This window comes from Zalophus californianus, chromosome 11 (genome assembly GCF_009762305.2).
Source record: "Zalophus californianus isolate mZalCal1 chromosome 11, mZalCal1.pri.v2, whole genome shotgun sequence".
Lineage (NCBI taxonomy): Eukaryota > Metazoa > Chordata > Mammalia > Carnivora > Otariidae > Zalophus > Zalophus californianus.
The window spans coordinates 55,110,898-55,137,012 of record NC_045605.1 but is presented as its reverse complement, the minus strand read 5'-3'; the positions used below and the strand labels follow the sequence as shown (position 1 = coordinate 55,137,012).

At 58.4% G+C, this 26,115-nt stretch overlaps 1 protein-coding gene across 1 annotated transcript in view; it reads left to right on the top strand.

Moving 5' to 3' along the window:
* Positions 1–26,115, top strand: part of MYO7A (myosin VIIA) — an 81,143-nt gene that overhangs the window by 36,238 nt on the left and 18,790 nt on the right. Inside the window, exons 15-34 of the mRNA XM_035722978.1 lie at positions 2,550–2,656; positions 8,157–8,294; positions 10,038–10,196; positions 10,643–10,735; positions 12,675–12,769; positions 13,954–14,038; positions 14,586–14,750; positions 14,796–14,847; positions 15,115–15,116; positions 15,290–15,397; positions 16,242–16,451; positions 16,823–17,026; positions 17,285–17,461; positions 17,954–18,043; positions 19,489–19,616; positions 21,731–21,857; positions 22,622–22,741; positions 23,315–23,488; positions 24,336–24,563; positions 25,850–26,020. Coding sequence (XP_035578871.1) covers positions 2,550–2,656; positions 8,157–8,294; positions 10,038–10,196; positions 10,643–10,735; positions 12,675–12,769; positions 13,954–14,038; positions 14,586–14,750; positions 14,796–14,847; positions 15,115–15,116; positions 15,290–15,397; positions 16,242–16,451; positions 16,823–17,026; positions 17,285–17,461; positions 17,954–18,043; positions 19,489–19,616; positions 21,731–21,857; positions 22,622–22,741; positions 23,315–23,488; positions 24,336–24,563; positions 25,850–26,020 — 2,633 coding nt within the window. The remainder of the gene's footprint in view (positions 1–2,549; positions 2,657–8,156; positions 8,295–10,037; positions 10,197–10,642; positions 10,736–12,674; positions 12,770–13,953; positions 14,039–14,585; positions 14,751–14,795; positions 14,848–15,114; positions 15,117–15,289; positions 15,398–16,241; positions 16,452–16,822; positions 17,027–17,284; positions 17,462–17,953; positions 18,044–19,488; positions 19,617–21,730; positions 21,858–22,621; positions 22,742–23,314; positions 23,489–24,335; positions 24,564–25,849; positions 26,021–26,115) is intronic.

Here is a 26,115-nt window from a genome sequence, read left to right as displayed (position 1 = left end):
ACCCCAAATAAGTACTGAGTAAGCAAAAATTCTCCCTTTTCCCCCAGTCCCTGGTAACCTCTATTCTGTTTTTTCTCTCTCTCTGTATATATATATCTGACTAGTCAAGGGACCTCATATAGGTGCAATTGTACAGTATCTGTCCTGTCATGTCTGGCTTATTTAACTCAGCCTAACGTCCTCAAAGTTCATCCACGTTGTAGCAGGTGTCAGAATTTCATATATATATTATTCATTCATCTCTTGATGCACAGTTGGGTTGTTTCTACCTTTTAGCTACCGTGGATAGTGCTTCCATGAATATGGGTTTACAAATATCTGAGTCCCTGCTTTCCATTCTTTTGGGTGGGCTCAGTGCTCCTGTGTACAAATGGGGAAGCTGAGGCTCAAAAGGGAAAGTTTCTGTCTTTCCATGACATTGCCTGTTAGGTGCCAAGCCAGGCCTAGAACCAGTCCCGTGACCCACTAAGCCTCTCTCAGCAACAAGACCAAGTGTGAGCATTGAAGGGGATGCATCCTCCATGCTTCTGGGATGTGCAGTTGGGTTCATTTTACAAGCTAGAGGTGAAGAAGAGAGTCAGGGTTACCCTACTTGGAATTCTTGCAGACTGCCCTTGCGACTCGGCCCCCACCACCCTGGTCTAAAGTGCTGCCTTGGATGGGCATCAGCTGTCGCGTGTGTCTCTATATTGAACTCTTGTGTTCAGCCTCCAAGGGTTTCTCCTGCAGTCGAAGGCCAAGGAAATTCAAAACAAACGAGCAAAGAGCCATTGGTTTCGTACTTCCTTGTTTAATTGTCCAGAAGGCTGACAGTGTATCAGTGAGCCATGCTGCAGGGATGGAATCTGAAGCCTGCCCAGCCCTCCCGCAACTATTAGATTGTGAGATCCAACCTTGCTGTTAGAAAGAAGGAAGCCAACATTAAGTCTGAAGGACTTTCGGACAAACCAATGTATCTGTTCTTAGGAATAACAGAGGATTGTATCAGGCCTCATGCTGTTGCTGAGGATACAGATGGGAAAATTGAGTGGACTCTGCACAAAGTTATAAAACTATAGGATGTTAGATCTGGAGGGAACATAAGGCTTTATCTACTTTCTGGATTTGAAACTGAGGCTTAGAGAGGGAAATGACTTGCCTAAGGTCGCTAACCAGTTTTGAGCTGCTTTCAACAATTCTGTTAGCATTTTCTGGCTCACAAAGTACTGTTTTAATTCAGCATTTTATTTATGAATCAGGTGGTGTTAGGTGATCTGAAGCAAAGCAAGGGTTTAGGGGTACCGTCATTCCCATGTGACATATGAGGAAGCTGAGGGCCAGAAGGGGACCATCCTAGGGTCCCAGAGTGAGTCTGTTGTAGACTTTTGATTAGAGCCCACAATTCCATCCCAACTCCAAAACCCACCCTTGCACTGCTGGGTGCCTCCTGGCACTCCCCCGTCCCCAGATACCAGGTGGGCAGCCCAGTGCTGGGTCTCTATGCTGTCCACAAGCCCGGGCAGCCTGAGTCCTGGGGGAAAGGGTGCTGCTTCTCTGCGGTGTTCTTCCTCATCAGGCCTCCCCAGCCCTTGGCCACTCTGTCTTCTGCCCCACCCTAGCAAGACACCCCCCCCCCAACTGGCGCCCCGCCATTAACCAGTTCCTAACTCCTCAGTCCCTGGGAATGGCCGGCCTCTTGGGGGGTCTGTGAGGTGCAGAGGAGCCTCCCTGGGCTGGTGCCGGGCATCTAGGTTCAAGTCTCAATTCTGCCCATGGCTTGCTGTGTGATGTTAGGCAGCTTGCTCAGCTTCTCTGAGCGTTGGTTTCCTCCCCTGTGGGATGGGGAAAGATAATCCTTGCCCACCCCCTAGATAGAGGGGGAGTCGTGAGCATCAGTGCTCCGAGGGCACTTTGTAGAACATAACACACTGCTCAAGAACAAGGTATTTTAAATTCCTTTACTCTTAGCTGTACTAAGATGTTATTTATTTGAGAGAGAGAATGAACTAGAGAGCATGAGAGGGGGGAGGGTCCGAGGGAGAAGCAGACTCCCCGCTGAGCAGGGAGCCCGATGCGGGACTCGATCCCGGGACTCCAGGATCATGACCTGAGCCGAAGGCAGTCGCTTAACCAACTGAGCCACCCAGGCGCCCTGCTCTCAGCTGTACTAGCCCAACACGTATTCTCTGCCAGGTGACACACTCAACGGGGGCTTCTGATGCCTTTATTCAAAAGACTAAGGCTGGCATTGCAGGCACTGGGTGGCTCCCCGAGGAAGGCAGCCCTGCCCTCCCCGGGGCTGAGGCCTCCGGCCCTTTTCTCCGAACAGGTCTGGATGGGGGGGCCGTGGGGGGGGAGGGAGCTGCAGCTCCAGTTCTGGCTCTGCCCCTCGCTTTCTCTGTCATCTCGGGCAAGCTGCTCTGTCCGCTGTAAAGTGGATGTGGTTGAACTAAGCGAAGTTTGAGGGTCTTCCTGGCTCAGACGCTGTGGATTTGGGGAGCGGATGTCTTGTCAGGCAGAGGCTGCCCGAGCTCTCGAGGTGTGACTGACTGCTTCTTGCCACTGCCCAGGCTTCCTGGAGAAGAACCGGGACACCCTGCATGGAGACATCATCCAGCTGGTCCACTCCTCCAGAAACAAGTTCATCAAGCAGATCTTCCAGGCTGACGTCGCCATGGTAACGTCGGGGCGGGGTCTCTACTGGGCAGGAAGGGCCCCCAGAAGCCGGGCCCGTGCCTAGGCTCACTCGTGTCCAGCAGCTTCGGCTGAGCTCCTCTGGCCGCAGAGTGAGGACAGTGCTTCGCTGTGGTTCCTGGAGGAGGCCGGGGGGCCTCCACAGTCCTCCCGTCTGGTCCTCTTGCTGCAGTGACTTGGGCGGGGGATGGGGCCCGGCCCGGAGAAGGGTGCCATGAGAGGTCAGAGAGCACAGCCTGATCAGGACACAGTTTACCACGGAGGGCCCCCCGGCTGGACCTCTGGCAGCTCACAGGGAGCCTGGGAGGAGGGAGCACATCCAGCTTCAAGGACACGGATGGATGTGGGTATTCTGAGAGACAAACACAGAGGGGTGGGTGCCCCAGACCTGGGCCCCATACGGGGCACGCTGAATTTCCCATCCTTGGCATTTCCTCTGTCCCTAGAGTGGTAGTCTGGCAGCCTGGTTTCCTGCATGATTGTATGCCTCTTCATTTCCTATTTTCCTCCTGTCCCAGGGCTTCCTGAAGGGCGCTCAGAGGGACTCACGGGGAGGACAGAGTCCCTCCGTGCCTGTCCGGGTGCCTGCACTGCCCCAGGCCCCCGGGCGCCCAGACCTCTGCCCCGAGGGTCCTCCTTTCTCCCCGGTGGATTTTGCTCTCTGTTTTCTGACCCACCACGTTCTCCTTGCCCCCAACCCTGTCTCGCCTTGCACTGTGGTTCCTGTTATAGTTTCTCTGTGGTTATTCATCGGGCACTCTCCGCCAGTCGGCAGCTTCCGTGAAGGTAAAAGATCCAAGCCCCGGGCCAGTGGATGGCGGGCCAGGCCTCAGTGGCCCCCAGGGCTGGGCTATGGCCTCAGCCTCCGTGGCTCTGAGGCTTGGGGAAAGGGCCGGCTTTTTCTTTTCTTCTTCTTCTTCTTCCTTTTTTTTTTTTTTTTTTTGGTGTGTGTGTGTGTGTGTTTTTTTTTTTTTTTTGTGGAGTGGTTTGTGGAGTGGTTTTGAGTTTTTTGTTGTTGTTTTGTTGTTTCTGGAATTGTGTGAACTGTGAGTATCTCCGTTTCTTAAAGGAGGAAACTGAGTCTTAGATAAAGAGGCAAGACTTGCCCAGCATGTCCCGTGAGCCAGGGGCTGAGCCAGGACTCTACTCCAGGTCTCCCACGTCCGCTGCCTCTCTGAGTCTCTCTGTGGTATCAAGGCCTGCTTCTTCCACCAGGCTCTGGCACACGCCTCTGTGTCCAGGGTTTGGTCAGATCCCCTGACAACCTTGCAGAGGAGAGGCGGTGATATTTTCTGCATTTTGCAGATGGGGGTCTGAAGCTCAGAGGTGGGGGGTGACTCACCCTGAGGCACAGTGTCCCGGAGCTGGGACTAGTATCCCAGACCTCCTTGGGCCCTGGAACAGCATCCGTGGTGTGCCTGACCACCACCTTCAGGTCGGGGCTCCCACGGTGCTCTAGGCCCCAAGAGTGCCGGCACCCCCCCCGCCCCCACCAAGTAGCAGAGCTTTGCCATCCCTTTGCCTCTCCTTTTCCTCTTCTCAACCCTCAGTTTCCTCTCTGCCTAGTACCGATGTCCTCCCACACTTGGTCTTGAGTCTCCCTTCCTTCCTGCATGTCTGGCATCCCCCTGCCGCCCAGTGCCTCGTGGACTTCCGAACCATAGTTCACAAAAGCTACAACAGCAGAGCAGGGTGCCTGGAATGTCGGGGGCAGGGAGTGTGAGTGGACAGCAGCCTGTGCCCTCGGCCCGTGGACTGGGCCTGGGGCCCCGCCCCCAGGCCAACACTGTGACCCAGCGGCTGACCGGGCGAGCGTGTGGCAGGGGCCAGAGCGGGGCCCCAGGGGCCAGAAGCTCCCGCGCCCGGCAGTCCCCACCCCGAGGCCCACGTGTCACAGGGTGGCAGCTTTGGGAGACAGGTGTGGGCCTGGACTCTTCCCCGCTCTTTCCCCTTCTCCTGCGGTCCCCAGCCCAGCCTACCCCTCCCAGGCTCAGCCATTCCTCCTGGCCTGAGGCAGTCTTGGAAGATCACAGAACCTTGTCTTCTCCTCCTGCCCCCTCTCCGCCCTTTCCAGAGCACCTGGGGGGCATCTGGAGACCTCTCCACAAACCTTGCTGTTCTGAGGCTTCTTCCCCAGGAAGGACCCTGGGCCTAGAACCCACTTATTGAGGAACTGTGAAGGGGTCCAAGCGAAAGACCCTGGGGTTGCCAGAAATGGCTCGCTCTTGAGGGAGTTTTGGAGCACGGAGTTAGAACACAACAGTGCGCACTTGATCTTGATTATATCTTCTTTTCTGGGCCACTTACCTTTCTCACCTCCCTCACTCCTCACAGCACCCCTGTGAGTAGTTAGCGTGGTCCCCACGTTACCGGCAGAGAAGCTGGGGCCCAGAGAGGCCAAGGTGCAGACTTACGGTCACACTGTTTGTGACACACGGGACTTTGAGCCAGGTCTGTGTCAGGGAGGTAGGGGAACTTGTCCAAAGTCACACATAAGCGAGGGCTAAGGGGAAGCTTTGCAAGCCCCAGCTTTGTCTCTGTGAGCACCGCCCCTCGGAAAGAAAACCTGTGTTGGGACTGCTGGAAGCATGCTAGCTCTGTTAGAGGGACCTAGAAATCAGTTTGGTGAAGCGTGAAGTATTTAGTCACAGTTTATTGACGATAGTGCTTTATCTCAGGGTGGAAGCCCACACCCCCTCCTTCCAGCGATCCGAACCTGCATCCTCTGCCTCTCTCCAACCCGCAAACTTCCATCCTTTGACTCTAGTGTCTGCCTCCTGAGGCGGCCCTGGGCAGCCCCACCCCAGCCAGTGCTGCTGGAGGGACCAGCCGAGCCATGGGGACCGCGGTTCTTCCAGGTCGTCGAGCCCCCCGATTAATGTCTAACCCCAGTCACGTCCCCAGGCCCTGAGTCCATGGGACTCTTGTTCATGCTCTATGCCTGTGTCTCCCCAGCCCCACGCACGTCCCGCTCAGGTGTCTGCCCCTCAGATCCCTTCTGGGGAGTTTAACACTGAGCTCTGGACTTTCTACTCCCGCCTTTACCCCATTTCCAAATGTCTGCAGAGTCTCCCAGAAACCAATAAATATCAGAAAGGACCACCATTCCCCTCAGTGAAATAAAACCGAATCAGAAACCCCAGGGGCCAGGAGGTGAGAGTAGTGCCCCTTCCGCGCTCCTGCACTCAGACACAAAGGGGAACAGGGTGCCCATTCCGTGCCAGACATCGGCCTGCGTCCTGGGGACAGAGCAGTGGGCAAAACCGAAAACAGCCTCTGTCCTCATGGAGCTTATGTTCAGGCAGAGGGGAGAAGTCACTAATAAGCAGATAAATAAGTAGAAAACATAGTATGTCAGCCGGTGATACATAAGATGGAGAGAAATTGAGGAGGGAGAAATGCCCAAGGTGGGGCTTTGCAATGTCGAATAGGGGGACCACGGGAAGTTGATAAGGAGGTCACAGAGCCAGCCATGTGCATCTGGAGGACGAACAGCCAGTGCAAAGCCTTCGGGCCGGCCTGGGGCCCCGTGGAGAGCACGAGGCGGGGGTGGCTAGAAGCGCTGAGAGACCGATCCTGCAGGACCTTGTCCGTCCTGGCGGGGACGTCGGTGTTCACGAGGAGTGAACCTGGGAGCCATTGCAGGGGCTCTGAGCGTGTTGGGTGGAGTGGCCTGGATTTGTGTTTTGACTGTTTTCCCCGGGCTGCCGGGTCAATTGTGGAGTGGAGGGAGGTGTGGAGTGTGGGGGACAGAAGCAGGGAGGTAGAACCCGTAAGACCAATATTGGATATGAAAGAAGAGGAGTTGGGGGCAGTTCTTAGAGTATGGAAGGGGCGGTCGGGAAGTGGATGTTTCCGGGGGCCCACGGATGCCAGGAGCCAGTTGTGCGAAGTTTTGCTGATTGTTAGTGTGCCAGGCCCTGGGTCCCCGCCAAAAACAAGGCAGACCTGCCTGTCCTTACTAGGCTCACGGCCCAGCACGGAAGACAGACAGACAGACAGACAGAAGTAGTTCCGGAGTGTTGATAGAAACCAAAGAAAAGTTTGTGTTGTGTATGTGCTGTATGGGGTGTGTGTGTGTGTGTGTGTGTGTGTCAGTGTCTGTGGGGTGTGTGTGCTTGGGGCGAGGCTCTAACGCAGGCAGAGTGAAGCCCAAACTGGCCAGCTCCCCGTGCGAGCTGCGGGTTGCCCGCTGCTGTGGCTGGATCAGGTTCTGGGACGGTCATGGGGGTCAGAGACTTGACATCGACCCTACCCCGATGCAGACACTCCCCAGCTTCCCTGGCAAATCCTAGAATATGTGCCAAATGACACTAACACAGAGACCGGACACATCTCAGACTAGCAAGTGTTTGCGGTTTCCTGGCAAGTTCCATTTCCGCCTGGGGTGTATGGTCTAACTTTTCTACGTGTTTCACACCTCTGCCTCCGCCACACACCTCACACCCCTACACCTGCCCACCTGGCTGGTAGTGTGCTACGGGATATCAGATAAAATTAGGTCTCGTTTAAAATACAAAATCTTCCAATAATAATCAAGTTCACTGATAAATTCTCACACAGACGAAGCTGGCAGGGAAATAACATCAAAATACTTTGGAATTGAGTCTGATTTCTAGGTCTAGTCTCGCAGGGTTGGTCTGAGATGTTCTACTTCCTGTTTGTGGACCAGGCCCTCCCCTAGCACCCCTGCCTCATTTCACAGCATTCTGAGATGGGGACCCCGACAGGAGATGGGGTGCTAGCCGGCTCACCCAGATAGCGGCTGGCCGGTCTGGCTCAGAGCCTCTGGGCCTCAGGGCCACCTGGTGGGAGGCCAGCTGTGTGCCTTCTCAGGAGGCTGATCTGGGCCTGCTGCTGACGGGCTCATCCCCCAGGGAAGGGAGAGGGCACAGACAGCACCCCCCACCCCGGCACACACACGGGTTCCCAGACTGCTGTTTACTGAGGCCTACTCTGTGCCCACCCTCGTCAGAGCCCTGTCGGCTAGTGAGGTGGCAGTGTTCCCGTTTAGGAAAGAGGCTCAGGGCTGTTTAGTGAGCTGTGCAAGATCACATAGTTAGGAGGTGGTGGGGCCGGGGTCTGAATGGAGGTCTGTCGGACCCCTCTCTAGAGCGGACCTCAGTGTCTCAAGGTGACCAAGTTCAGCTCCTCATTAATTCCCAGCATGGCAGAGTGGAGACTGAGAGGGGCTGGCCCTTGCCCAGAGTATTCCAGCAAGCCGGGGGTGGGTGAGGGGGGCCCCACTTCCCGTGTAGCCCTCCTCCAGACCCAGGTCCCAGGCAGTGACCCAAGGGGTGCATCTGAGGTCCAGCACCAGCCCAGATGAGGCCAGTCACAGGAAAACCCCAGTCACAGAAAAACCCTTGCTAGCCTGCTTCCCGGGGGCAGCTCCCCCTCAGGCCCGAAGCCTGCTGCTTCCCTTCCTGGAGGGATGGGGGGCACAGGTCAGCCCCTCCCATCCCTGTGGTCCGTCCCCCCAGGGCGCCGAGACCAGGAAGCGCTCGCCAACACTCAGCAGCCAGTTCAAGCGGTCGCTGGAGCTGCTGATGCGCACACTGGGCGCCTGCCAGCCCTTCTTCGTGCGCTGCATCAAGCCCAATGAGTTCAAGAAGCCCATGGTAAGTGGCCCTGGTCCCTGGGCCAGCCAGCCAGGGCCCAGCCTGGGGCAGGTGGAGGCGCCCGGCCAACGGGCAGGGTGCGGGCTGGGCTGAGACTTTGTCTTCTTTGGGGAATGGCGGGGCACCTGAGGGGCTTATAGAACCAGTTCCAACTTATTGGAGGTAGCAGGTGCCCTGGAAAGAGCCTTGCCTGCAGTGGGCTCCATGCAGGTTCAAATCCTGACTCTACCGCCTTTAAGCTGGGCTTACCTCCCCGGGGGGCATTTCATGCAATATGCATGCAGGCTGCCTGGCACTGGAGTCAGCTGTGCTTCTTGCTGTGGCCCTGAATTTGAAAGCCCCTCTCTTTCCAGCCAGCCAACCACTACCTCCTCCTCGAAGCCTTCCCAGATTCCTCTGACTCGCTGGGGGATGTTTTCCTTTTTTGACTCTGCTGAATAACATTGATTGGGCCTTTACTGTGTGCCCAACAGGGCCAGAGTCTCTCCACAGCCCTATTCCACCTTCCCAACAGCCTGGGAAGGAGGGACCCGAAGGAGGGACCGACCATAATGATTCCACATTTGAGATGTGTGACTGCAGACCCGGAGATTGAGGGGCTTGAGGCTAGAAGCTGGAAGCCGGGGCCATCCCTCATTTGGGCCCTTTCTTTCCACAGCTCTGGGAGGTGTTGTTTACCACAGAGCTCTTCCCAGAGGCCGGTCTGGGGAGGAGGGACGGAAGGAGGGAGGCCAGGGCTGGGCCAGGGAAAGTGCCTGGAGGGAGAGGAAACAGGTGTCGGAAGCCAGCCAGCTGTGTGCTGGCCCTGCCCCCAGCCTGAAAACATTTCCAGAGTGGGCTGGCCTGTCCCCCATGGGGCCCAGGACTGGGTCTGCAGGGGTATGAGGGTTACAGAGGGTTCTAGCTCACCCTCTAGGGCAAGAGGTCTGGGGGGAAGGAGGCCAGGACCCTGCCAAGGTAGTTGGGTACCCTCTCTCCTGATCTCAGATGCTTCCAGAACCTTCTCTGGGCCCAGACCTCGGCATCTATTGCCTGAACCTTAGCAGCAGGACCTTCTCATTGGTCTCCTGTCTCTTTGCACCAGTCCCCCCCCTGACTGCAGTGAGAGCCAGTGGGTCTCAAATGGTCGCTGGTTACTCCCTGCTGCCTCCCCAGCCTGGCCTCTGAGGCCCTCTCCAGTCCCTCCATACCTGCTGCCATCACAAAAACAACTCTGTGCCCATGAGGAAAATTGTCTCTTCCTTAAGGCATTTTACCGCCAGTGGCCAGAAAGTTGTTGGAAGAGCTACAAATGTACTGTGGCTGTGATATGAAGGGCACTCCCTGGGGTTGTACAAGCGCCCAACACCTGCACAACCATGACCTCGACGTGCATTAGCCTCCTCAGTCCCCATCAAGTCCCCGAACGTGCCCTGCGCTTTAGGCTTCCACACTTTTGCCCATGTGCCCCCTGCCTCCTCCAGCGCCCTTTCTCCTGACAGGGTTAGAGCCAAGGCCGCCTCCTCCATGAAGCCCCCTCAAGATATCCCAAGGGGAGTTAAGCTGTTTCTCCTCTGTGCCCCCAAAGCATGCAGCTTGCCCCGTGTGAGGGTGTCATTCCGTGCCGCTAAGTAAGTTTGAGCGGCAGGTCTGGGTTCAGTCTGCCTTGCTGCTCTTCCGCTGTGTGGCTGGGGAAATGCAGAGCGGGGCTGAGCTCCCAGCAGGGGCCTCCAGCGCTGATGCCCTTGGCTCCGTGCCTGGCAGCGGTTCGACCGGCCCCTGTGTGTGCGCCAGCTGCGGTACTCAGGGATGATGGAGACCATCCGGATCCGCCGGGCGGGCTACCCCATCCGCTACAGCTTCGTGCAGTTCGTGGAGCGCTACCGGGTGCTGCAGCCCGGGGTGAAGCCCGCCTACAAGCAGGTACAGGGCTGGGGACAGAGACGGCAGGAGGGACAGTCCCAGCTCTGGCCTGGGCCGGGCCCTGGTTTTCTCATGGGGACCGTGTGCTGGGCTCGACCTTAGCTCGGCCACCTCCCATATGGCTGGGAAAGTCAGGGAGGAGCCAACAGAGGGCTTCCAAGGGCTTGGATCGCTGTGCTCCACTGGCATGGCCTTCACGCGTGTGGTGTAGTGGACGAGGCCAGGGCTGCCCAGTGGGGCCTGGGGCGTTAGCCGTGGAGACGGTTTTGCAATCATCTGGCCCAGCTAAGGAGAAAACTGAGGGTCAGAGAAGGCAGGACCCGGCCAGGGACACACGGCATGGCAGGGGCAGAGCTGGAGCCAGAGTCCTGCCCCCTGGCCTTGGGAGGGACACTCAGGGGACCTTCTCACGGGTGGGGCTGCCCATTTCCTTGTGCACCCCCTAGGACGACCTTCGGGGGACGTGCCAGCGCATGGCTGAGGCTGTGCTGGGCACCCACGATGATTGGCAGATTGGCAAAACCAAGATCTTCCTGAAGGTGAGCATAGCCTCTGTCTCTGGCGGGCTTGAGGATCTGTGATTTCCCTGTCACAGGGAGGTTGGGGTCCTAGGGGCCTCTGCAGAGAAGCTGCAGCATCAGGAGGTCGGTGCTGGGCCTCTGTGGTCTTCCTGCCCTGCGGTCTGTGATAGGGAGGGGGACTGGTTTTAAGAGCATCTGTGATCTGGGGGGTGAGGTCAGGACCCTGTGGTTGGTCATCTGCCCTGGAATTTTGGGCAGCTCATTGGCCCTTTCTGAGCCTTATTTTCCCATCTGTAAAAATGGGATGTGTTGGGGGGAGGGGGTGGGAGGGCTCTTGAGTGTATCTTTAGGCCCCCTCCTGTGATTTCTGGCCAGGCGGGGTTCATCTGGGCTGTGGTAGGCCACATGCTGCCCCCTTCCTCTGTCCTCTACAGGGGCCTGTTCCCACCCTCCCTGAGCAGCACCTGGAGCTCCATGGGGCTGGACTTCAGGATGGGGCAGTTGGGGAGGGGGCAGGGCTGGGAGCAGGAAGCTGGGCCATGTGGTGTCTTGGCCTTGGAGTAGAGCTTGCTGGGAATTGGCGGTGGCCCCGGCAGCTGCAGCAGGGATAGTATGAGCTCCCTGCCTGCCTTTCTTCCCCATTTCCATTTCCGCTATCCTGGGCAATGGGCAGGGCTCCTTCCTCTGGTGGGTGGGTGGGGCCCTGGCCGTTGGGGATAACAGCTGCGGGAGGGAGGGAAGAGGGGAGCCGGCCCAGAGCTGGAGGGAATCTGGGGTGGAGTCTAATTCTTCCCTGGCTGAGGGGCCATGGGCCAGTCCCTTCATCTCCCCAGGCCTTCATTTCCTTGTCAAGAACACATGTCCTCTATCTCCGGCCTGCTCAGATCACTACTGCCATCTGCCAAGAGTGTTCTTTGTGCCAGGTCCAGGTGGGGCTTTTTATCCAGAATCTTGTTTAGTCCTCACAGCGGCCCTGGGACGTAGGACTGTCACGCCCATTTCAGAGGCTCAGGGAGGAGAAGCCAGTTGCCCAGGTGGCGCACTGACCTGGAGTGGAGAGCAGGGCCTCTAGTCTGTGTGGGGAAGGGAGCAAAGGCAGGCAGCAGGACGGTATCCAGTGCCAGAGAGCTCTGAGGACCACCCTTGTCCCCATCCTCACCTCCCTGGGCTCTCCAGAAACGCGGTGTCATTTCGAGAGCCCAGACATCTACTTCTCATTCATTCATTCATTCATTCAGACGGCCTTGGCTGAGCTGCTGCTCTGCTAGGCTCTGTCCATGGTGATGTGGTCTGGGATTAGCGGATGGGGGTGGCTCTGCCTCCCCAGGGCAGGGCCCCTGTCTGCCTGGTTCACAGCAGCTCCCCTCCACCCAGCACTTAGCACTGTGTTGGCGCCTGTAGACATTCCGTTCATCTCTGTTGACGGTATGAGGAGGTTTTGTCTAACTGGAGTGAGAAGAAGAGAGGCCTAGGGAAGTCAGCAGGGCCTGGGTTCTGGAAGACCTGAGTACCAGGCGGGAGACCGGGCTTGACCCCGGGAACTAGGGGAGTCACTTTAAGGTCACCATCAGATTCATGTTTTAGGGGGGTTCCTCCCCCTAAAGGAGGCCCGGAGCAGGAGTGACAGAGGCCAGGAGAGAAATGGCAGGGCACAGGTCAAGGACCCATGTAACAGAGACATTGAGCAAAGTGGGGGCTTGGGCAGAGATGGCCATAGGGATGAAGCCGGTGTGTGAATGGTGGGGCCTCTGACCCATCCAGTCAGATTAGGCTCCTCTTGTGCCATTTGTCCCCCCTCTCTGGGAGACAGCCACAAGCCGAGTCTGTCCCCGTGGCCCTGGGAGGCATGGGGGACAAGGGAAGGAAGGAGGGCCTGTGTGAGGCAGCTTCAGCCCGGGACTGAGCTGGGGGCCCTGAGAGGAGGGTGGGGGTGCAGCTCAGGAGCTCTGCCCTCCAGGACCACCACGACATGCTGCTGGAGGTGGAGCGGGACAAGGCCATCACGGACAGAGTCATCCTCCTCCAGAAGGTCATCCGGGGGTTCAAAGACAGGTATGTGTCAGGACCAGCTCTCCCATCTCAGCCCTCAGACAGATGTGTGTGTGTGCTGGGCTTGGCCCCGTCCCTGGCGTGAATGCTAGGAATAAACACATACACCCGTGTGCAAGGAGCAAGCGCATGTGTGCATAGCATGCACACATGATCGTGCGAACCCTGACGACCGCAGGCACGTGACTGCGCCCCGCCTGCCCGGGGACGCAGAACATGCCCTTCCGTACCGTCACGCACGCGTGGCTACGTGAGGCGCCCAGGTGGACACTCCTGTGTCTCGGATGCGAATCACATAGCGTGTCCCGTATTCCACGTAAGGGGCACGTGTGCAGCTGTGACAGTTCACAGTTGGGCAGGGCTGGCTCTGGAGTGGGAGTTGGGCTCCACAGAACTCCACAACCTGCCCCTTGAGCAGTTCATCGGGTTGCTCCCTCCCTCTCTCCATTTACCGTCTGTCCATCCATGCTTCAGTTCATCTGCCCTTCCGTCAGTTCTTCTGTCCGTGCGTCCATCCGCCCATCTGTCCATCCCCTCCCCCAGCTCTCGCTCGCTCATGCACACACAGGCACTGGCTCGCTGGCTCCCTCACACGCGGGCATACCCATCCTTCACTCCTCCACTGTTCACTTCTACAGTCAGCAGACACCTGCTGTGTGAGGTGTGGTCTCTCTGTCCTCCGTCAGGTCGCAGGTGACTGTCATCCTGTATGAGCGGCCTCAGGTGTGTGTGTGTGGGGGGGGTCAGCGCTGTGCTCACTCAGAGTCCGGCGGAAGACATGGGCTCTGGCCCCAAACTCCTTGGGTCTTACTTTCCTCGTCTATAAAATGGGGAAGTTAATAATAAGTGATGTTCACTGTGTTCAAAACTCCTAATCTTTATATTATTTCATTTACTTACTATTCATACATTTCTTCATTCAGTAAATACCTTCTGAATGCCCACCTTAGTGGGCATATGTGACAAGCCTGTGAGGCAGGCAAGGCAGGTGTTATTGTACCCATTTTAGAGATGAGGAAGCTGAGGCACAGAGAAGTTGTGTGCCTTTGCCCAAGGTCACATAGGTGGGAGACGCAGAGCTGGGACTCAGCCCTGCTCTCCTGATTCCAAGCCTCACCAGTTCCCTGGCTGCCACTGGGCACGATTTCTCAGCTCTGAGATCCTCCTGTATCATGTTGCTCTTGCAGATCTAACTTCCTGAAGCTGAAGAATGCGGCCACACTGATCCAGAGGCACTGGCGGGGCCACAACTGCCGGAGGAACTATGAGCTGGTGAGCCTCCCCAGGGGGCTGCTCCTTGCCCCACCAGGCCTTTGAACCCGGCCCCGTTGCCATAGCAGCAGGGGTACCTATGCCCAAGGCCTGGTCGGCCTCCTGCCACTGCCCTCGCCAGCCCCTACCGTTCCTCCAGCCCAAAGTCCAGGTCTGCTTCTTCTAAGTCTGGAATGTTTTGATGGGTTGGGAGCACCTGGGCCATTAGAGACCGGGGAGGGGGCTAGGAGCGGGTGTCACATGACCTCTGCCGAGTAACTGGGCTGCAACCTGGACTTGGGGCTGGGGATGCAGACAGGAAGGAGACTGGCTCCTGGTCTGAGAATGGGGGCCCACTGGGGGAGGGCCCTTCAAGGGATGCCAAGGCCAACTCCCTAGAAAACTCGTCTGAGAGGAAACAGAGCTTCACTCTGGGGAGCCCTAGTCTGAAAGAAGACAGAGCTGTGTTTGGGGCGGTCCGAGTGGCGCCCCGTGCCTCGACTGTCCCGTGGGCAGGGCCGGCCGGGAATGGGGGCGGCAGGCTCTGAGCTGCTGGGTGTCCCTGCAGATGCGGCTGGGCTTCTTGCGGCTGCAGGCCCTGCACCGCTCCCGGAAGCTGCACCAGCAGTACCGCCTGGCCCGCCGGCACATCATCGAGTTCCAGGCCCGCTGCCGCGCCTACCTGGTGCGCAAGGCCTTCCGCCACCGCCTCTGGGCCGTGCTCACCGTGCAGGCCTACGCCCGGCATGATCGCGCTCTGGGCGTGCTCACCGTGCAGGCCTACGCCCGGGGCATGATCGCGCGCCGGCTGCACCGGCGCCTCCGCGGAGGTGAGGGCTTCGGAGCCCCAGGTGGGGCGTGTCCTCTGAGGGGTGCTGCTCCACCTCAGGCAGGCAGATCACCCCCACTTATCGGTCAAGGCCTATGGAGGGGATCTAGGATGCTGCCTCTTCTGGGGAATGCACAAAAGTGGGATCACACCCCTTATTGCCATCCTCCCCGCCAAGGGCAGGGTCTGGGGCCCCAGTCACTCTTGTGGTGAATCCAGTTTGGTTTTGGGAATCAGCAATGCCCCCAATCTGCCGTGTGACCTGGAGAAGTTCTCGGATGCCGCAGTTTCCCTATCTGCCGAATCATCCGGCAGGGTCACACCCGCCCCCCCCCCCCCCCCCCCCCCCGCCTCTGGCCCAGAGCTCCGGCGGGGTGGGGTGGGCCAGAGCTGACAGGAAGCACCGTGACGGTGCCCACCCAGCTGGCTGCCCCTTCCCTCAGTACCTGCGGCGTCTGGAGGCGGAGAAGATGCGGCTGGCCGAGGAGGAGAAGCTCCGGAAGGAGATGAGCGCCAAGAAGGCCAAGGAGGAGGCTGAGCGCAAGCATCAGGTGAGCTGAGGGGCCCAGCCCCCCACGTGTCCACTCACTGGCTCAACAGCACTGGTGATCCATCATCTGTCCATGCAGCCTGCCTTCATCTGCATGGTGGGTGCCTGGGCCTGGGCCGGGCCTGAGGACAAGGGGCTGTGGCTCTGGAGGAAGAGGGTCCGTGCCCTCAGGCACACTTTTCCTAGCTGGGAGAGCACACGTGTATAAAAAGCCCGAGCCGAGGTGAGAGCACCCAGTCCGGGAGCCCCCAGCCACATGTGGCTGCTGAGTGCTTGAAATGGCAAGGGGCTCTAAGTGTAAAAGAGACACTAGATTTTGAAGACAGTTAAAAAAAGAAAATACATGAAATCTCTCAGTTCTATTTTAAAAATAATAATTCCATTTTGACAAAGTATTTCGGAAATATTGGGTTAAATAAAATATATTATTAAACTAGATTTCACCTATTTCTTTTTACTCTTTTAAACAAAGCCACTACATACACGGCTTGGACAGTGCTGGTCCAGAGCCTCAACCCAACGGCTGTGGGATTTCTGGGTTGGTGTGGTCCCCTCCAGCTGGGAGGTGCGAGTTCCCCGCTAAGCCCTGAAGGGCGGCGGCCTGCTCTGGGCTTGTCCGGAGGCTCCTCTGTGGCCGGGTGCTGGGCATCTGTCTGCACTGGACGGTGAGGGCAGGGTGGGGCGAGGCGCAGGCTGGAGAAGCCCGAGGCTCAGTCCTTGCCAGCAGTTAGGAGAGCCGCGGTGGAGGTCGGGACTAAGGCCTGCCTGCTGCCGGGGCTCTCCTGGGCTCCCCGAGCAGGGCCTGCTCCCTGAGGCTGTCGCCCCGTATCCCGCCGACCTCCCAGGAGCGCCTGGCACAACTGGCTCGTGAGGACGCGGAACGGGAGCTGAAGGAGAAGGAGGAGGCTCGGCGGAAGAAGGAGCTCCTGGAGCAGATGGAGAGGGCCCGCCGCGAGCCCATCAACCACTCGGACATGGTGGACAAGATGTTTGGCTTTTTAGGGACTTCGGGCGGCCTGCCAGGCCAGGAGGGCCAAGCACCTAGTGGCTTTGAGGTATCAAGCCGGGGACAGGGGTGGGGACAGGACGCAGGGTGATAGTTCTCCCTCGTTTGGTGCCTCTTTACATTAAGGTCCCCCTGGTCCCCTCTGAGCAAAGGGCAGCAGTGATGACGTGCGGCCCCTGCCCAGCTGTCAGCTAGCCGTGTGACCTTGGGCCAGTCACTGTCTCCCTCCAGGGCCGTTCACAAACTTTCCTTCATTTGTGTACTGGGGACGTACCACGTGCCGGGCTCTGTTTGCGTCTTGAACAGCATGACACAGTTCCACCCTTGTGCAGGAAGAGCCGGCCCCACGGGGACAGGCTGGGGGGCTTTGGCCCAAGTCTGCTCCCGCAGCAGGGCAGGGAACCCCTCTGGCCTCCTCAGGACCTGGAGCGTGGGCGCAGGGAGATGGGGGAGGAGGACCTGGACGCAGCCCTTCCCTTGCCTGATGAGGACGAGGAGGACCTCTCCGAGTATAAATTCGCCAAGTTCGCCGCCACCTACTTCCAGGGCACGACCACACACACCTACACCCGGCGGCCGCTCAAGCAGCCGCTGCTGTACCACGATGACGAGGGCGACCAGCTGGTGAGGGCTGGGGCTGCGTGGGGGCCCGGGGTGGGGGGCAGGTCCCCGGGGGCGGGGGAGGGCGGGACGAGGGCTGACCTCACCCTGGTGCCCCGCCTGGGCCAGGCCACGTGGGCACGGTCTCAAGGAGCAGCGGAGCACCCTGAGCCGGGTGGCCCTCCTGCGGCCCTCTCCGGCCCCCTCCCCAGACCCCCGGGCTATCGAGAAGCTCAGCCCTTTGCGGCGCCTGTGCCCTCTGACGCGCGGCCCTGCCCCCAGGCGGCCCTGGCGGTCTGGATCACCATCCTGCGCTTCATGGGTGACCTCCCTGAGCCCAAGTACCACACGGCCATGAGTGACGGCAGTGAGAATATACCCGTGATGACCAAGATTTACGAGACCCTGGGCAAGAAGACATACAAGAGGGAGCTGCAGGCCCTGCAGGGCGAGGGTGAGGTGAGGCCCGGCTACCACCGCGCCCCCCCACCCCCCGCCGGTCCGTCCGTGTCCTCCCAGGCCCGTCGGAACGGCTGCCCGGCATCCCCAGCCTCAGGGGGCTCCCCAGAAGGCGTGTCCTAAAATGTGCCTCTGCCTCACCTCCCTGACCCCCACTCTCTGTCTGCTCGTGGGAACAAATGTGTGCGCATTTTGTAAACTGCAAAGTGCGCCTCAGGATCGGATGAGGCCTTTGCAGTCGGAGCCAGCCACAGCATTGACTCACTGGGAGGCACCGGGCAGCTTCCTACACTTTTCGGAGTCTCCATTTTCCCGTCCGTCACCTGGCTGGGGCAGGGAAGTGGGAGACAAGAGGGTGGCCGCGTGGGGTATGCCTCGTAAACGCTAGCGTGGAGGTGAGCCCACCCTCTGGCCGGCGCTCCGTTGTCCATTGCCCTTGTCATCATTACTCGTGGCCCAGGCGCTTGACCCTGACCCCTGTGTGTCCCGCAGGCCCAGCTAGCGGAGGGGCCGAAGAAGCGCAGCATGAGGCACAAGCTGGTGCACCTGACCCTGAAGAAGAAGTCCAAACTGACGGAGGAGGTCAGAGCCGACCCTGGGCTGCCCGAGGAGACGCAGGCTGGGGCCAGGCTGGACTCGGGGACCATAGGAGTGGGAACAAGAGCAGCGGCTGCCTGTTCCCAGGGGCTTGGGCTGGACTGTGTGGGGAGCCCCTGGGCAGACGGGGGTGCGGGGAAGGGGGCCGTGAGCTCAGGCCGGGGCTACATCCGGGAGGGCTTCCCAGAAGAGGGGACTGGAGAGCTGGAGAGGGCTGGAGTGGCACATGGTGAGAGGGAAGACATTTCCTGCCAGCGCAGGGACCCAGTGCATTTGATCCAAGGACCTTTCAGACACTGCACACTTTCTGGGGGTAAGAGTGCCCATGGGGCATTAATGCTACTCATTTGTTTGAACTCTCGTTTAGTCACCTGGCCTTTCCTGAGCGCCATCCTGGCCCGGTGCTCCGGGATTGTGCAGGCTGGGAGGGCAACAGACACTAACCGAGGCATCGGCAATGCAGGGGCCTGGCTCCCTCATCCCCCTACATTCCCACACATCAGTCCCTCTGCCTAAAATTCCTCCTTCCTCTTTTCTGCCTGGGCATCACCTCCTCCAGGAAGCCTGCCCAGACCCCTCTACATTAGAGTCACGCTCCTCCTCAGGGTTTCCCGAGCCTGCTTTGCCTCTGCCATTGTCCTTTTTCCCATCTGAGGTTCAAATCCAGTCCTGCAGCCACGTGGCCCCAGATTTGAATCCCGGCTCTACTGCTGGGTATCTGGGTATCTGAAGGGCTCAGGTTGGGGGGGGGGAGATGCCCACTGGTGGGCTCCAGGGAGGATGGAGTGAGAGCACCGCTGTGGGTGCTCCATAGAGGTGAGAACCTCCTCCACCGCCCCCCCGCCCCGCAGGGGCACCCTCCTGCTGCTCACCCCTCTCACTCTGGGGCTCCAGGCAGGGTGCAGGCTGGTGCAGTGGGCTGTGTGGAGCCAGAGAGGAGAAACACATCTGTCAGAGCCCAGGCCTGGAGCTGTTCACATAGGGGCCAGGGCACCAGGGATTGGTGAGGGTGACTGGGTGGTTGGACCCAGGGTGTATTCTGGGTGTCAGAGTTGTGTGTGGATTTGTGGCCCACCCTGGAGAGATAGGGGTCCTACCAGGAGTCAGAGGAACAGGTCCCTGTCCTGGCTGAAAGGGCTTCCCTGGGGGAGGGTGGGGAGGGGGGTCAGGAAGCTTGCAGAGGAGCCTTGTCCCTAGTAGGTGGCACCAGGCCAGTGCTGCCCAGCTGTCTGCACATCATCGATCCGACGTCAGTTCTGCACAGGGTGGGGGTGGGACAGGGCTGGGGCCATGACCGTGGTGCAGAGCCAGCCCTTCTGGCCACTCTCAGGATCTGCTCTCCAGGGGAGTGGGCAGACTCACACATGTGGCAGGGCCCCTCCTCACTTTTCCCTGCCCGGGCCAAGCCTTGTCCCCTCTCTCTGGCCCAGGTGACCAAGAGGCTGCATGACGGGGAGTCTACCGTACAGGGCAATAGCATGCTGGAGGACCGGCCCACATCCAACCTGGAGAAGCTGCACTTCGTCATTGGCAATGGCATCCTGCGGCCGGCACTCCGGTCAGTACCTGCGGAGCTGCCGGCTCGGGAGGCACCCAGCGCTTCTCAGAGTGTGGCCCTGAAGGGCTTTTGGTGGCACAAGTTGTGGCTTTGTCACCTTGGCGATGGGTGAGGCCAAACAGGCCTGGGTTTAGCTCCGCTGCTAGTCATGTGACCTTGATAGAATTATTTCATCTCCGTGAGCCTCAGTTCCTTCATCTGTAAAGAGGGAATAATCATAGCACCTACCTCATAGGCTTGTGGGCAGATCGGTCTCTGGAGAACGTGTAAGACAGGACCCGCATGGTAGGGCACGGTTTGTTCTCATTATTGAATGCATCTCCTGCCGTAGACCCATTCCTGTCAGCTCCATCCTGTGGGCAGGGTTCCTGCAGGTAGCGTGCCTGGGAAACCTGCAAGTGCCTCTTTGTTCAGGTCCCTGGGGGTGTTGGGGAGGAGATGGGATGATCTAAGAGTCACCAGGAGCAATAAAGGAATCAGCTCAGCTAGGTCAGCGGAGGGAAGACAGATAGGACTTTTCTGAGGACTCTATCAGCACAAGACGGTCAGTTAGGAAAGCTGATCCCATGAGTCTGTGCATACTGGCTGGGAGGACAGCAGGTTGGGGCAGGGGCAGGGGGTTGAGCCCATTTTACTGATGGAGAAACTGAGGTCCAGAGAGAGGAAGAGACTTGCCCCAGGGCCCTAGCCTCCCAGACCTGCCTTCCAGTCAGGCCCCCTTTCATTGCTGCTGGAGGCCTCACCGGAGATGGTCAGGCACCCAGGGCCACCTGCCTCCAGGAAGAAAAGGTAGCTGCCCAAGGTGTGTGGAAGGGGCAAGAATTTGCCTCCCAGTCGTCTCACCATCAGACCTAAAGTTGTCAGTCCTGGAGAACACAGTGCCAGGAGCCCTGGGCTAAGAGTCAGAAGGCTGGGTGTTGAGTCTCTGAGGGACCATGGCTAATCCCTCCCTTCCCTTGGCCTTAGCTCCCAAATATAGGTGAGAAAGCTTTTACTGGTCTGTGACGAGATGGGAAAAATATAACATTGTTTCTAAAGCTAAACTTGATTTATTGAAAGAACTGTTCTTTGTTCTGAGATTTTACGCTTTCTACTTTCTGGATATTAAAATTATGTTCATTTTATGAAATGGTTGTGACACAGATAGTGGGCAGATTGTGTACAATATGTTTTAAATGACCTTGTTTGTGATGATAAAAAGTGAGCAACCTCATAATTAATTTTGCGGTTGCACTGGCCCCTGAACCCTGAAGATGGTGGCGCCACTGGATCAGATAATCCCTCCTTCCCGCCCAGGCCTGCCCTTCAGAGAGGAAAGCGCGGCTGTGAGTGCCCCCTGGTGGTCACTTTGTCATCGACGCCCTGCCCTTGGCCCTGAACGCGCAGGCAGGCAGTGGCTTCACCGGGCAGCTAGCCTTTATAGAGGATTTACTGTGCCACGGGCTTTCTAAGCCTTTTCTCATTTTTCTTCACAGAAAGCCTGTAAGGAAGGTTTTATCTTTCCCTTTAAAATGGAAACAAAACAAAACTACCTTCACTGCTTTGATCTGATTACAAAAGTAATACATGGCCACTTAAGTACTGTATTCAAACATTATGGAAAAATCACAAGTGAAAGTTGAAGCCCCACCTCTTCCACCTCCCAGACCAACTCCTCGGACGTGTTTGCTGTTTCTGCTCTTCCAGTTGCCATCAGTAGAAATTGTAGCTGCTGTCCCGACTGGGGGCCAGGCTTGGAGAGGCGAACTCACCTGCCCAGGCCACCCAGCTGGTGAGGGACAGGGTAGGGGTAGCCTTTGCTTCCCATTGAAGTGATCACCAGCAGCCGTGGCCGCCGTGCCCCAGAGCAGGAGGCGCACCCCTCTCTGGATTCTGGGGACCTGGCTGTGGAGCTGGATTGGAGGCAGGAGCATGCTTCATGCCTGATGCGCCTGCCTCCAAAGCCAGACCCTCTTCTGGCTGCGCAGCCTTCCCGGGCCGGCCCCACGCCGCCACCTCCTGGGTGGTCTGGGGCAAGCTGGAGAGGACAGCATGCTGTGTGTCCCACCTGTGGCCCGGAGGCAGGAGGGGCCGGGCTTATCCTGAGGCTGTCTCCCCTCCTTGCTTCTCTGAAGGGATGAGATCTACTGCCAGATCAGCAAGCAGCTGACTCACAACCCCTCCAAGAGCAGCTATGCCCGGGGCTGGATCCTCGTGTCTCTCTGCGTGGGCTGCTTCGCCCCCTCCGAGAAGTTCGTTAAGGTAGGGAGGCGCTTGGCCTCCTGGGGCGGGAAGGGCGTCAGAGGAGAGAGCCCGGGGAGGAAGCGCCGCGGGGCTCGGCGAGGAGGCCCTGCCTAGGCCATCTCCTCTCAGGCCTACAGTTCCTACCGCCTTGTCCTGGCCCGCCCTCCCTCCCTCCCTCCCCCCGCAACACCGCCCCCCCGCCCCGGACTTCCAGCCCTTGGCTCTGTTCTCCTCAGCCGCTTTCTATTTATGAGGATGCTGAATTTGACAGCAGCAGCTCCTGGACCCTCCACTTATGGTCTTGGAGCAGGCACTGTGGTTGATCTCAGGCCACTTTCTTGACTGCAACTCAGTGCCAGGCCCTGGGCGCTGGGGACACAGAGGCAGACAGAGTGGGTCACAGCAACACCGACCCTGCTGGTCGGCGCCGTGAGGAGGAGAGTGCTCTCCCAGCCAGGAGGAGTCAGGGAGGTGGGCCTAGCGATTAGGCTCGGTGAAGAGAGGGGGAATGGTATGTGGGGTGGGGGCAGAAGGCACGGCTGAGACCGGACAGGGTGAGAATGTGGTGGCCTTGATGGCAGCCTGAGGCACATGGACTTGATCCCAAGGGCAGCAGGGCTGAGCCCCGGAAGCAGTGGAGGGATGTGGATGACTGGGCCTTGGGCAGGTCCCGAGTGTGGATGGAAGGGTTGGAAGTAGGAGACCTGGTGAGGCCGCTGTCATGGTCTCGGGGTGGGGGGGAGGCTGGAGTGGAGGCCTCTCAGCCGGCCCTCTGTCTGCAGTACCTGCGCAACTTCATCCACGGGGGACCGCCTGGCTACGCTCCATACTGTGAGGAGCGACTTAGGAGGACCTTCGTCAATGGGACACGGACACAGCCGCCCAGCTGGTTGGAGCTGCAGGTGTGGCTCCTGGCCCCACCCAGGCATGCGAGTGCACGTGTGTGCACGTGTGTGCGTGCGTGTGTGTGTGTGTGTGTCTAGTGCACCCCAGTGCCCCAGAAACATTCCCCACTTTAGGATTCTATGGTTCTTTAAGTTCTGGAATCCCAGGCTTGTTGGAACAGGAAAGCACCCAGTGGGCTCCCATCTGTTTTTTAGTCAAAGTGACTTGGGCAGGGGGTTCCCTCTGTGTCTGAAGAGCTTCATCTGTAACATAGCAATGATGACACTCACTTCCCGGGGTCTTGTGATGGTTGCATGATGTGAGGGCAGAAGCCCCTGGCACGTGGCAGTGCCCAGCCTCCCAGCCCCAATGCCCGGGCTCAGGGACCTTAAAGGTGCTGTCAGGGTGGGGAGCACTGCAGGGCTCCCTGGGCACCTGTGACCAGCCACAGGTGGTGTCCTGGTGGGATGCTGGGGTCCGAGGCTCTGGGGCAGCTCCAGCCCCCTAGGAGCAGGGAGCCAGGAAACCCAGAGGGTGTGAACTGGTCTGAAGTGAAAAGATCCCTACAAACACTCTTTGGTCATTTTCAGGCCACCAAGTCCAAGAAGCCCATCATGTTGCCTGTGACATTCATGGACGGGACCACCAAGACCCTGCTGACTGACTCAGCCACCACGGCCAAGGAGCTCTGCAACGCACTGGCTGACAAGATCTCGCTCAAGGACCGCTTTGGGTTCTCCCTCTACATTGCCCTGTTTGATAAGGTACGCCCCCCCCCCAACCCCGCAGTGCCCCCTCCTGGCACCACCCTGGCTCCTGTTCTGGGTCCACCACGCATTGACTCAGGCCATCTTGGGCAGTTACCTACCTTCCAGAGCCTTCATTTCCTCTCAGCCACTGGTAACTCTGCCTCTGCCCAACTCATTAGGACTGTGGAGAGCACCTAGAATCTGGTCATACAGTGGTAGATGGAAACCCAGAGCTCACTTCTGTCACATACCTGGGAGGGAGTCAGCCCTCCCCTGGTACCGGAGAAAAAACATGGCAGACATGGACTGGGGTGGGGGGGCATGCAACTTCTTAGTCTCTGAGATTCAGTTTTCTCATTTGCAAGTGGGAACGTACGTTTCTATCAGGTTTCTATGGTGGTTTCTGTTCGCTTCTTAGTGGTGACCCGGGGCACATGTGGGCCGGGGGGCAGGTGATTTTGCCTCCACACTCAGCAATCCCACAGGCAGCAGTGATGCTCCCCTCCTACCCCACTCTGGCAGGTCCAGGGACAGAACCATGTTGTCCGACAGAGTTTGCCTGGGAATTTTTCTCACCTACAGATCGCTCCTGTGTTTTCAGGAACCATTTGTCCATCAGAGTTTCATGTAAGGCTTACACTAGGAAATGGGAATGCCCCTGTGGCTGTGCTGACTCAGAGAGCCCATGGCTGGGATCCAGAGGTCTGATCTGCTTCCCAGGTGACCCGGCCACATCCCTGCTTTTCTCTGAGCCCTGGTTTTCCATTTGAACAAGAACAGTTGGCACAGTTGATAGCTCTTTGTGAGTCCTTCCCTGTCTGCTCATCTTTCTGCTGGGTGACCTCCAGCCCTGTGCCCGCAGGTGTCCTCCCTGGGCAGTAGCAGTGACCATGTCATGGATGCCATCTCCCAGTGTGAGCAGTATGCCAAGGAGCAGGGTGCCCAGGAACGCAATGCCCCCTGGAGGCTCTTCTTCCGCAAAGAGGTCTTCGCACCCTGGCACAACCCCTCCGAAGACAACGTGGCCACCAACCTCATCTACCAGCAGGTGGTGCGAGGGGTCAAGTTCGGGGAGTACAGGTGTGAGAAGGTGAGTGACCGTGAATCTTCTGCCTGAGCTTGCTCGGCTCTATTTTCCAAATTTGGGCTGAATGTTACTGTCTGTGACCCACTATTAGCTTATGTGGAGGTTAGCCCGACCGAGGCTTCTTCTAGATGAACACTGCCCGTGGGAACAAGGGCTCTGAAGCCTAGTGTGAACCCTGCCGGTGGAAGGTGTTCACACTTCTGCAGTGCTCGTGCACGGTACAGAGTCCGTGCTTCAGAACTTGCTACGTTGTTCTGCGTTCATCCAGAAAACCCTGTCTTAAAGGAGTAAGAGATTCACTCGTATAGGCCAGAGTTTGCAAATGTGTACTGTCTTAGTCTCCTTTTTAGAGGACAGGAGTGATACGGAGTAACTCGTGTTGTGTTATTTTATTTTTGATGGCGGTGATGGCGGTTCTCGTGGTGCCCAAGATTCTGTGGGTGATTGTGATGGGGAATAAGGGTGGGGGTGATGGAAAAGAAGGGGGTGCTTGGTGGTGGCAGCGGGAACAGTGGAAGCAGCAATGGTAGTGGTGACGATGGGGTGGCGCTGGCGGCCCGGGATGGTGCCAGGTTGGTGATGGTGAAAATGGTGTTGGTGGTAATGGTGGTGGCGAGCTGATACTCAGGCAGAAGGTGTGAGTATGGCCGTGTCAGTTGTTAAAATTCTGAAATGCTTTGAACGGCCTGGGAAACATCTACTGCCTTCAAGACACCAAAGAGCCTTTCTCTATTCCCCTTCTGCCACAGCCCCGGTGAGCCCCAGGCTGCTGTGTACCGCCCCAGGCAGAGAAGGGGCAAATGCCCAGTCCCCATCATCTGGCCCTCTAAAGCCTCTGCAGCATAGCCTCCTTGTTGCTCACTACTTGGCCCATCCCAGGGTGGGGTGGTGATGGAGATGGTTATGTGCTGCCCACCCCTCCCTCTGACGGTGCCAACGGGACCCAGGTCCCCTCTTCCCCAGGGCAGTCTGTCAGCCCCAGTCGCTGGCTCACGGGCTGGGAATGTGGTGGTGGACCCATCACCGATGGGCTGGTCGGCCTCTCTGGGTCACCTTGTGCCCCTCTGTGCTGGTGCTGAGGGCACCCAGGAGAAGGCAGGGGTGTGGCCCTGCCCTTGCGGTGCTCAGGGTTCCACCAAGCAGACGAGAACTTCTGGGGAATCAGTGAGAGCAGCTTCCCAAACCCTGGGGTCGACAGCTGCAGGAGGCAGGGCCCTGGGGGCTTCACTGGTCTGGAAGGGCTTCCCAGAGGGTGTGTGAACAGCACCCCCCTCTCCCTCCCCGCCTAGGAAGATGACCTGGCCGAGCTGGCCTCCCAGCAGTACTTTGTGGACTATGGCTCCGAGATGATCCTGGAGCGCCTCCTAAACCTCGTGCCCACCTATATCCCTGACCGCGAGATCACGCCCCTGAAGACGCTTGAGAAGTGGGCCCAGCTGGCCATTGCTGCCCACAAGAAGGTAGGAGGGCAGGGCGGGGTCTTAGAGGAGGGGCTCATGAGCCTCATGAGAGAAACCATGGGTCCAAGGGCATTGGCTGCCACAGCCCCGGTGAG